This window comes from Trichechus manatus, unplaced genomic scaffold (genome assembly GCF_000243295.1).
Source record: "Trichechus manatus latirostris isolate Lorelei unplaced genomic scaffold, TriManLat1.0 scaffold00076, whole genome shotgun sequence".
NCBI lineage: Eukaryota > Metazoa > Chordata > Mammalia > Sirenia > Trichechidae > Trichechus > Trichechus manatus.
This window is the reverse complement of record NW_004444012.1, coordinates 10,732,814-10,745,000: the sequence shown is the minus strand read 5'-3', so window position 1 is coordinate 10,745,000 and position 12,187 is coordinate 10,732,814. Positions and strand designations below refer to the sequence as shown.

At 40.8% G+C, this 12,187-nt stretch overlaps 1 protein-coding gene across 7 annotated transcripts in view; it reads left to right on the top strand.

The window, feature by feature from the left end:
* The window catches only part of ZNF106 (zinc finger protein 106), a 74,684-nt gene that overhangs the window by 46,724 nt on the left and 15,773 nt on the right, over nt 1–12,187 (top strand). For 6 of the 7 annotated variants that reach the window (XM_023735174.1, XM_023735172.1, XM_023735176.1 and 3 more), the window contains 6 exons: nt 1,707–3,881; nt 4,986–5,619; nt 7,058–7,127; nt 9,568–9,722; nt 9,807–9,867; nt 10,600–10,911. In XM_023735174.1, the coding sequence (XP_023590942.1) occupies nt 1,707–3,881; nt 4,986–5,619; nt 7,058–7,127; nt 9,568–9,722; nt 9,807–9,867; nt 10,600–10,911 (3,407 nt within the window). The remainder of the gene's footprint in view (nt 1–1,706; nt 3,882–4,985; nt 5,620–7,057; nt 7,128–9,567; nt 9,723–9,806; nt 9,868–10,599; nt 10,912–12,187) is intronic. The other variant, XM_023735177.1, reaches the window with a different exon arrangement.

The window sequence follows — 12,187 nt, the reverse complement described above, 5'->3', positions numbered from 1 at the left end:
AAAACTCAAACCCGTTGCCATTGAGTCGATTCCAACTCATAGTGACCCTATAGGACAGAGTAGAACTGCCCCATAGGATTTCCAAGGAGCGGCTGATGGATTCGAACTGTCAACCTTTTGGTTAGCAGCCGAGCAGTTAACAACTGTGCTACCAGGGTGATAAAAATCCTGCGTGTGTGTGATAGGACTTGTCACTTGGGAACTTAGGGTCTCCTGTTTAGAATGGTTGTAATTCATAATGTAAATGGATACTTGAACTTTTAGATAAGTTAACTTTTAATTCCATCTTGAGAAAAAGGAAGAGATTCTAATTCATATCCCCAATCTTACATACATTAGAAGTTTTTAAAAGCTAATTAAAGTCAGTACAGAGTTTAAGATTGAAGTCAAGTTCAAATCACAGACACTTTGGGATTTTTATTCTGTCAAGGCCTAATGGCTAAGAGTAGAAATTCTAGAGTCAAATGCCAAGGTTCACGTCTCTGCTCTGCCACTTACTGCCTGTCTTACTCTGGGCAGGTTCCTTCACATCAGTTTCCTTATCTAAAAAGTAGGAGTAATAAGAGTACATGCTTCAGGGTTGTAAGTGTTCAATGAAATTATCTGTATAAAAGTGCTTAGCATTAAATGTCTGACACTTAGTAGGTACTCAGTACATTTTAGTTAGTGTTATTCCATTTTTCTGATCTGTGCTAGAGCCCTGGTGGTGCAGTGGTTAAGAGCTCGGCTCCTAACCAAAAAGGTTGGCAGTTTGAATCCACCAGCTCCTCCTTGGAAACCCTACGGGGCAGTTATACTCTGTCCCGTAAGGTCGCTGTGAGTCGGAATTGGCTTGACAGCAATGGAGTTTTTGTAGACGCACCATAGGCAGTTTTTAGAGGAAAATGACTTTATACCTATGCCTGTGATGTTTAAATTCATTCGTATTTCTTTGGGCTCCTTGTCTAACATGAATAGTGTAAACAGCTGTGGCTTCTTTATAGAAAACCTCTAGCTCATGGAGCTCCTTATAGCCCTTCTTGTGGGTAGCACTTACTTGGGGTGTGCTATTTTACTCCTGTTTGTGACCTTAATTTGCTCGGCTAGGTTCTAGCCCTTCAGGAACGGGAACTATACATGAAAGTTTTTCCTTTACCAGTAATACTCACTGATTTAAATATGATGGGTGCTTAATAAAGTGTTCATTATGAAAGTGACTATGCAGAAGTAAAATCTTAAAACATTTAAAATAGGTTAAGGAACTGGGTTTTTCAGAAAGAACTTACAACTGGAGAAATCATAGTATTAAGGGCAGCTGAACATAAAATCGTATTAATTACAATAACTAACCATGGCCTATAAAATATAATTGAAAAAGCTATATAGTGTAAAAATAATAATTGGATGATAGATAGGAACAAAATCCCAGAGCATTCCCAAAAAACAGAAGTGAGACAGGGAGGATGTCACAAATGTGTTAATTTTTTAGTATTTCTGGGAGCCATAGGGGAAGCAAGTACTGTTTAATTTCTAAGTTAAATTGAGAAGTATAGGTTTAAGTGTATGATTTAAAGATATGAAAGCAACAACTGTTAGAAATAAAAGCAGCCTCTATTACATATTCTAAGTAATAAGGAAGAGGAGTAGGGGGAAGTTTGGTGGGTTATGCTTTAAAGGAAGCATAAGAAATCCTTTCAGTCACTGAAGAAAAGCTGTTTTTCTTCCAGACAAGATGAAGCTTCCAGTAGCAGCCAAGAAATCAACCCTGATGACAGGCGACCCCAATGGAGACGAGAAGACCGGTTTCCTTACCAAGACAGGGAGGGTTACAGCCAGCCAGCATGGCACCATCGAGCACCTCCTCAGCGAGACTGGAAATGGGAGAAAGATGGCTTTAGTAATACTAGGAAAAACAGCTTTCCACATCCTTCAAGGAACAGTGGTGGACAAAGAGGATGTTCTGGGTGGCATAAGGGTGTTGGAGGAGGCTCCTCAGCTTGGTTTCACAACCACAGTAATTCTGGAGGTGGTTGGCATTCAAATAGCGGAACAGTAGACTGGAATCATAATGGTACAGGAAGGAATTCCAGTTGGCATTCTGAAGGAACAGGTGGCTTTTCCAGTTGGCATATGAATAGCAGTAACGGAAACTGGAAATCCAGTGTACGTGGTACAAATAGTTGGAATTACAATGGCCCCGGAGACAAATTTCAACCAGGCAGAAACAGAAATTCTAATTGTCAAATGGAAGACATGACTTTAGTATGGAACAAGAAGTCTAATAAGTCAAACAAATACAACCAAGAGAGATATAATTGTCAACGGCAAGAAAATGACAAAGTTGGTACAGTTGCCACATACCCTTCTCCTGAAGGATTTGCAAATGATAATTTTTCTTCAGAAGGCTTATTTGACTTTAATTTTGAGCAGCTGGAAAGCCCAACCACTAAACAAACAGACACCATAGCTCCAAAAATTGGTGGAAGGAATGGCAGTGTAGCAAAGGAAAAGCTCCGTCGCTGGACTCCTTACCCTTCCCAGAAGACTCTGGATTCACAGTCTGCGGTGAAAGATGTCGCTGGTAACAAGTCAGAGAAGACAGATAAGCCTTTCTTTGATTTTAACTTGATAACTACAGGAACAAAAGAGGCCCAAACTGATGTAACAAGTAATTCTCCAGTGCTGAAAACACAAAAGGAAACACGTTTAGAATCTTTTCATCACAAAGCCACTTCTGACTGCACAGTTTCCTATGAGGTGGTAAGAGATTGCCCCATTACAGAAAAACCGGAACAAGAGCATATCTCAAGTAAGATGCCATCACTGAAATCCATACGCCTTCCAGTTCCAGGCACTAAATCAATTCCTCAAAAACAAGATTCAAAGAATCCCTCGAGAAACATCAAATCTAATTCTTTTTTTCCTGGAGAACATTCACATCCCTTGAATAAACCCATTGTAGAAGACAATCATAGTTCTCCTTATGTACCCAAATTGCGTAGTGTTTTAAAAGGGAATAATAAAAGTACATTTGGGGCTCAAAGGGAGCCCAGTGAAAATGTAAGTGATACATTACAAAAAGCCAAAGAGGTGCTACCGTGTCATGAGTCAGCGCAAAAACCATCACTTCCCACTTCTAAGAGGACCAGGAGCTATGCGAAAGCAAGTAGAAATGTAGAAGAGTCTGAGAAAGGATCGTTGAAGATTGAGTTTCAGGTGCATACGTTAGAAGATGAAAGTGGTGGGGAGATATCTGACACTGAAAAGCACGGAACAACAATCGGAACCCTGGGTTCTGCAACCACTGAAGTTTTATCCTGCAGCACTCGTCCTGCTGATGAGAAAGTGGGCGATGACCAAATCCTGAAAACATGTAGAAAACTATCCACTTCTCCATGTAATTCCATAGTTCACAAGAAAGAATCAGAGTTACAAATGACATCTGCAGGCAGTCCACACCCCAGCTTATTGCTGGACCTGAAAACCTCTCTAGAAGATACGCAGGTTGATGACCCTGTCAAATCTCATGTATCTTATGAAACAGAAGGCTTTGAGAGTACTAGCTTGGATGCAGAGCTTCAAAAAAGTGACATAGGTCAGCCCTCAGGCCCTCTCTTGCCTGAACTAAGTAAGCTTGGCTTTCCCGCCTCTCTCCAGAGAGATCTAACCCGGCACATTAGTTTGAAGAGCAAAACTGGAGCACACCTTCCTGAGCCAAACCTCAATAGTGCCCGTCGCATTCGCAACATCAGCGGCCACCGGAAGAGTGAGACAGAGAAGGAGTCTGGGCTCAAGCCAACCCTTAGGCAGATTCTGAATGCATCTCGGAGAAATGTCAACTGGGAACAGGTCATTCAGCAAGTAACCAAGAAAAAGCAAGAACTGGGCAAAGGCTTACCCAGGTGTGTGCTTCTTTCTTTGTTATCCCCCCCCCACACACTTTTTTTTCTTTTCATGCTACCCTTTGACCCTGGTCAAGAGAATTCTACTTGTTACATTTAACTAAATGCTTACAAAATATATACATTGTGGAAGTCTGGTGTAAACGTATTAAATATAAAGAATGGCCGCTAATCTATGACAGATAGAGTGTTTCTTAGAAGGGAATTCAGGTTAAAAAAGAGGCATGGCTATTTCTGAGAAATAAGATGGAGTACATAGAAAGAAATCACCTGAAATCCATCACTTTGGTTATAGGGACTAGAAATTGACAGCATAGAAATGTATATAAATCCCTACCTGTTTCTAGATCTCAATCCTGGAATGAGTGGTACAACTTTTAAGTATAATTGTTCCATTACCTTCTACTCAGGATAGTTACCCTTCTGTGTGTACTCTGGGCATTATATTTATGATCACAGAATGTTTTCTCTTGAGCACTTTGGTAATACTTTTGCTGTTCATCTTATAGTGAGGTAATAGGCTTTTCTGAATGGTAAAGCAATGTTCAGCCTAGGTTTGCTGCTTGAAAATCCTAATTCTGCAACACTGTAATTATACAGCTTCCCAGGCTTGGGGATATTTCTGTCCATGTTGAAATAATGGAGTCATTTTGCCCCTTTTTCCTTTCCCATTCTTTGTATTACTTGAGAACTCTTACTGTAGTGCCTAACCCTTAGGAATACTCTACAGAAGTTTTTCGTTGTTGTTATTTTGGTTTATTTGCTGCTTTTAAAATGATTTATTTATTACTATTGGTTTAGAGCTCCATAGTAAATAAAACCCAAGATTATTTACTCTCAAATGTATTTTCATAGCTGTGTACACATCTCTAATTTAGCACTTGTCACGTTATAATATTTATGATAGTTATTTCGTTTACACCTGGATCTCTCATTAGACTGTGAGCTCCTTAAGGGTAGGAACCATCTTACTCATGTTTGTCACCCTGGGGCTTAGTGCCTGGCACATTAAATGCCACCCACCCCGACCAAGTCCAAATTATAAATGCCCCACAAACCACATCTGAGTTATGCCTTTTTTTTTTCTCCTTTTTCTTTCTTAAGGTTTGGCATAGAAATGGTGCCCCTGGTTCAAAATGAACAAGAGGGCTTGGATTTGGATGGGGAGGCTGATCTGTCCAATCTAGAAGGATTCCAGTGGGAAGGTATTTCTATTTCCTCATCCCCTGGGTTGGCAAGGAAGCGAAGCCTTTCTGAGAGCAGCGTGATCATGGACAGGGCTCCTTCTGTGTACAGCTTCTTCAGTGAGGAAGGCACGGGCAAAGAGAATGAGCCCCAGCTGGTTGTTTCACCTGGGAACTCGTTGAGGGCTACACAGAGTCAGAAAGTGACTGCGGGCTTTAAACAGGAAATGATACCTGTGGCTGCTTCTCTGAGAACAGGGGAGATGGCTGAAAATGTTGCTATCCGAAGGCGACATAGCACACAGTTACCCTCTGACTGTACAATACCTTTGGTGCATTCGGCAAAAGACCTGAGCAGCCAGGAGAGTTCCGCACCTGCTTCAGAGACTCCGAATGGCCAAGAGAGTAATGGAGAAGGAAACTCCGCGTCATCAAATCTGTCTTCCGCCCTTGCAAACTCCAGTCTGGTGGATGCGGCCACAGATAGTAGCTGCACCTCTGGTGCTGAACAAACTGACGGCCAGAGTATTAGAAAGAAACGAAGAGCTACTGGAGTGAGTATGATTCCCTGTGCTCCTTGTAGAACATCTAATGTGGTGGTTTGTCTGTTGTAAGAAAGGGTTAAGTGTAACTTTTCTTGGGTGTCTGGGGTTGTGGCTCTCCCCTCTGTCCACGGCTGGCACAGAAGAATCGTGAAGCCCTCCCTCTTACGTTTGTGTTCTTATCGTACGGGTGTCTAATTCTACTAAGTTAGATGTAATCTAATATGAATGTGCAGTACTAGGAAGACATGAAGTCATCACTAAAACTAGTCTCCAAGCCAATGATTTTTTGTATCACTTGACCGAGGAATAAGCCACATCTTTAGCTGTAACTTCATCTGTTTTCCTGACGCACTCTGTACTGCTACTGAACAAAGGCACTCTAATGTTGCATTCGTAGGGCATGTATGATTGTTGGCTGAGGACTGCTAGACTTAACACAAGGTGTTTTAGACTATTAGAGTGCATGTAAATGAGCATGGTCTCAGAAATACCTTAAGTCTCTGTTACTCTGTAATCTTTTGTGATTCGGTTACCCAGCCTGGCCCTTTAAGAATCTGTTCCCTGACACCACGTCTGCTCTTCTGGCATCTGTGTTCCTATTACTACTTAACTGTTTCAGGAACCCTTTCTGAAAAGACAGAGTTGCCTGTCTGGAATCTGGCACTATGAGAAAACGGGCTGTTTCCTTTTATTCTGAGGCAATATGGTAGAGCAGTAAAGGGCATGAGCTTTAGACCTACATTCAAATCCCAACTCTGCCTCTTTGAGCTGGACACTGTAGTGGACATTGTCGGATAATTTGAAGTACACTTTAAACTTAGAGATTATCCTATGACAAAAGTTATATCTTTGGGCTTGTCTCATAGACTGTTTAGCTTTTTGTTGTAAAGGTTTTCTTCCTGAAATTTAAAGTAGAAACTATGCCAAGAGGAAATCAAATGTGATGTGTGTATCACTGCTTTGTCCATACTTCTGTCTATGCCTTGCTTCACCAAAGTGGAATAGTTTGCCTAAATCATTTTAGCATGGGCCTTACCACCTCTAGGAGCTGGGAGGGTACTTAGCCTTGGATTCTATTTTTTTTTTATCAGATATATTTATTCAGCTAATATTTGAGTTTGTACCATATGCATGAGACTGCTACTATCCTGTTAGAGACGATAGCAGTAATGAAGGATAATGTAGGACTGTCTTAGAAATGACTCTTTTTTCCCATCCTGAATAATAAAAAAAAGCCAAACCCATTGCCATCAAGTCGGTTCCAACTTACAGTGGTCATATAGTACAGAGTAAGAACTGCCCCATAAGCTGAAATCTTTCTCCTGCAGAGTGGCTGGTGGGTTCGAACCACCAACCTTTTGGTTAGCAACTGAGCACTTAACCACTGCGCTACTAGGGCTCCTTACTGGAGAATAGCCTTTACATTTAATTTTTTTCATCCCCTCAGGATGGATCTTCTCCTGAACTCCCAAGTCTTGAGAGAAAAAACAAAAGAAGGAAAATTAAAGGAAAAAAAGGTATGGTGCAGCATATTCTGGCAGAGATTGCTCTTATAGCAAGTCAGCCTTTTTACAGCTTGACACAGAGCATAGGTTGTGATTACCAAACACTGCTCGTTTATTAGTTTCTTGACATTATTGTTGTTTTACTTAAGGGCAAATAAAAGTTTGATTTCCTATTACATTCAGCTGTAGCTATAGAAGAAAGATATGATGCCTCATAGACCTGTAAGCTAAATACATCCCTTGGGTTGAGTATAAAGCCAGAAAGTGTAATTGGGCCTTTTCAGTGAGATGAAGGAGAACAGGCCATTTAGTAAAAATTTTGCCCGTCTTGGTCATTTATGACCACTTCTTTCCCTTGGCAGTTTTGAGGCATCTTGGTTGCTGTTCTAATGTGAATTAAGGAGAGAAGTCCTTAGAGTGGCTCCCTCGCTGCTTTTTTTTTTTTTTTTTAATTGTGCTTTAAGTGAAAGTTTACAATTCAAGTTAGTTTCTCATACAAAAATTTATACACACATTGTTATGTGACCCTAGTTGCTCTGCTGATACATTTCTATGACTCTTGCTTTCCATGGACTCTGACCCAGTTCCAGTATAAGGATTAGTGCAGGAAGTGATTGGCTGAACCTCGGGTGATTGGGTGTGATGGATAAGGCAGGGGTCAAGGATGACCTCCAGGTTTCTGACTGGAGCAACTGGGTAGATGATATCATTTGTAGAGCTAGAAAACTCCATGAGAGGAACAGACCGAGGGTAGAGGAAGATGACGAGTTCCCTTTTGGATACTTTGAGTTAAAGGACCTTTGAGAGGTCTTGGTAAAGATATCAGGTTGGTAGTTGAATATGTGGGTCTGACATTTAGGAGAGCAGTCTTTGCGTATTGAATGGGAAAGACACAAACGTAAATATGATAAATGCATACACTCAGTAGAACATTTTATTAAAGGTAAGTTAAATGTACTATTTCAAAGCTGTAATTTCTTCAGGAAGCCTCGAATAAAGAGAACCTTTTTTTTTTAAACTGTGCTCTAAGTGAAAGTTTATAGCTTAAGTTAATTTCTCATATAAAAATTTATACACACATTATTATGTGACCCTAGTTCCTATCCCTATAATGTGACAGCACACAGCACACTCCTCCTTTCCACCCTGGATTTCTCGTGTCCGTTCAACCAGCTCTGATCACTTTTTGTCTTCTCATCTCACCTCTGGACAGGAGCTGCCCATTTAGTCTCATGTATCTATTTGAACACTGTTTATGAGTATCATTTTATGTCTTATAGTCCTGTCTAATCTTTGTCTGAAGAGTTGGCTTCAGGAATGGTTTCAGTTCTGGGTTAACAGAGAGTCCAGGGGCCATGTCTTCCGGGGTTCCTCCAGTCTCAGTCAGACCATTAAGTCTGGTCTTTCTACTAGAATTTGAGTTCTGCACCCCACTTTTCTCCTGCACCGTCAGGGACTCTCTGTTGTGTTCCCTGTCAGGGCAGTCATTGGTGGTAGCCGGGCACCATCTAGTTCTTCTGGTCTCAGGCTGATGGAGACTCTGGTTTATGTGGCCCTTTTTGTCTCTCGGGCTAATTTTTCCTTGTGTCTTTGGTGTTCTTCATTCTCCTTTGCTCCAGGTGGGTTGGGACCAATTGATACATCTTAGATGGCTGCTCGCTAGCTTTTAAAATCCCAGATGCCACTCACCAAAGTGGGATGCAGAACATTTTCTTAATAAACTTTGTTACACCAGTTGACCTAGATGTCCCCTGAAACTGTGGTCCCCAGATTCCCCCCCACCCCCTGTACTCCCCTGCTACTCTGTCCCTTGAAGTGTTTGGTTGTGATCAGGAAACATCTTAGCTTTCGGTTTAGTCCAGTTGTGCTGACTTTCCCCTGTATTGTGTGTTGTCCTTCCCTTCACCTAAGATAATTCTTGTCTACTGTTTAGTTAGTGAATACCTCTCTCCCTCCCCCTCCCCCTCTTAACCACCAAAGAATGTTTTCTTCTGTGTTTAAACCTTTTTAAAGAGCACCTTTTAAGTTAACTAACAGACTAGAAAAATATGAATTGGGAGGAAAGTACAAGCAGTTCATGACTGGGGCCGAGTCTAAGCAAAAACCTTCAGTGAAGAGAGTAGTATTTAAAGGAAGAGTAGGAAATGAAACCTAGGACAGTTGATTTGCCTTGGACAGAGGTAGTCGTGGAAGATGACAATTATGCAAGATGGCACCATGTGGTGGTACACTTGAACCTGTGAGAAACCTCCACATTACCAATTCTGACAGATTTCTCGATCTGATAATATCAGGCTTGACTGTATGATTTATGAGATTTGATGACTCTCCAGTGACCTGTTGGGGAGAAAATAATGACTTACACTAAGTAATTTATGTAGTTCCATTTTCTGAGGAGTTGTGTTGTTAAAGTCTCCAATACTAAACAGAGCATTACGGTTTCTTTTGGCAGAACGTTCTCAGGTTGACCAGCTGCTGAATATTTCTTTAAGGGAGGAAGAACTGAGCAAATCTCTGCAGTGCATGGATAGCAACCTTTTGCAAGCTCGTGCAGCGCTTCAGACAGCTTACGTGGAAGTCCAGAGACTCCTTATGCTCAAGCAACAGGTAACAGTAGGTGGACCATTTACTGAACGTAGATCATCTCTGAAGCTGGATTTTAAAATACTTAACAAAATGCTTTATTTTTAGATAACTATGGAGATGAGTGCACTGAGGACCCATAGAATACAGATTCTACAGGGATTACAAGGTATTCAGAGAGTCTTAGGGATTGGGCTCTCTATAGTAGGTTACTTTCTTATTCTCTACAGCGGGTAATGAAAAGTTGTCATAAAAAGGTCAGTATTTCTCCCATGTTTCCTTGGGTTCATCCCTCTGTAGAAGGGCCACCGTCACAGTCCTGTGAGACTGTACAATCCCAAAAATGCTTACCAATGAGGACAGAGTGTTGTTACGGAAAAAGTACATTGGGGTAGGAATCAAAAGACATGGATTCAGATTTTGGCACTCCCATTAGTACCTATATGATTTTGGATAAGTCACTTAAAATCAGAAAAAAATGAAATGTTAATGCTTGTTCTGTTTGTAATCTTGGTGGTTGTATAGATTACATGACATTCTACTTTGAAGAATTATGTGGGAGTATACTCATACAGGATCCCTGGTGGCACAGTGGTTAAGCCCTTGGCTGCTAACTGAAAGGTTGGCGGTTAAAACCCACTAGCCACTCCACAGGAGAAAGATGCAACAGTCTCCTCCCGTAAAGATTACAGCCTTGGAAACACTATAGGGCGGTTCTCCTCTGTCTTAGAGGGTCACTACGAATTGGAATCAACTCGCTGGCAACTTTTTTTTTTTTTTTGGTACTAATACATTTATTAATTTAAAATTATGTCCTATTCTTTAAAAATATGAATTGGCTCAGATATCAGTCACTTTGCAGATAATATTTTTACATTTGTATGTATGCTTCCCATTCTAGAAACGTATGAACCTTCTGAGCGCCCAGACCAGGTTCCCTGTAACCTTTCACGAGAACGAAGGAACAGTAGATCTCAGACATCTGCTGATGCCACGCTGCTGCCTACTCCCTTTTTCCCAGTTTTCCTGGACCCTTCCCAGGTGTCTCCATCATCCACGTCTTCTATTTTCCAAGTCTCCGGCATTGTCCCTGCTCCAGACTCATCAGTTCAGATTAAACAAGAGCCCATGTCTCCTCAACGTGACGAGAATGTGAATGTTGTACCACAAGGCTCTGCTGGTAGTGTGTCCAAGGAGTTATCTCAGACTAATAGTATGTAAGCTTTTCTTCTGCGGTAGTGGTACTAGGGCAGTTTTATATCCGTGATGTAAAGTCATTTCATGTAAAATAAATAAATAAAACTAAATTTATTACAGTTTTTCATGGAAATTTTCTTCATACAGAAGGATTATTTTAAAACAATTTAGTAATTTTCCTCTAATGCGGGGTTACTGAGCTGACTTGCTATTAGCACCCAAAAGGTTCTGTTTATTGGGCTTGATGCATAATTTATTTGGTTTTTGTGAGATAAATAGGGTTGAAGTTGTTCAGCCAGTTTTCTAGATAAGGTATATCCTGTGAATTTCTCAGCACTTAGCTGTCAGATACAAGCCTGAGAGGCAGGTGACTGGGATAGAAGGCAGGGGACTCTGGGTTTGGAGTCATCTAATAGGAACTTGAGTGGTTTTCAGAAATAGCCAGCGTTTGTACTCTTTCATAAAATAACATTGATTAGCACTTGCAAATAACTCCTAAGCTATTTGAAATCCTGTTAGAAGTTTGCATAACCACAGTGGTGCTGTATTGGAAACTAAGTAAAAAGCAGGCAAACAAACTGATATCGTGTGATTTCTTTAGAGAAAACAAAAAGTCTGAAGAATTACACTAGATTTGCTACCAGTACCCTGTTGCGGGGGCCGTGGCGGTTCAGTGGCGTAATTGTCACCTTCCACACTTGAGGCCCAGGTTCGATTCTCAGCAGTGCACCTCATGCGTAGCCATCACCCTTCTGTCAGTGGAGGCTTGTGTATTGCAGTGATGCTGAGAAGGTTTCACTGGAGCTTCTAGACTAAGACGGACTAGGAAGAAAGGCCTGGCGATCTACTTCTGAAAATCAGCCAGTGAAAATCCTATGGATCACAGCAGTTTGATCTATAACTGGCCAACATTTCATTCCGTTGTACATGGGTTATCCTGAGTCGGGGGCCGACTCAATGGCAGCTAGCAACAACCCTGTTTAACAGTAATCTAGATAGCTGTATCAGATGTATATTATCTTTCATACTGAACTTTAAGTTAGCTTTATATGAGTAAGATTTTTTTTAAAAATGGAATAATAGCGCATTATAGTGACTTTTTATGTTAACTTTCAAAAATAGCTTTTATTCGATTTCTCTTTCTGATTACAGGAATAATTCACGTTCATTGTAAAATGTTATTTTGTTATTCTTTGTATCTTAAATCATGTTTGTGTGTTTACATATAGACTTTAAACAAAGAAAGAAATCAGTATATATAATCTGATTTTTTTCACTTAATGTATCATGTT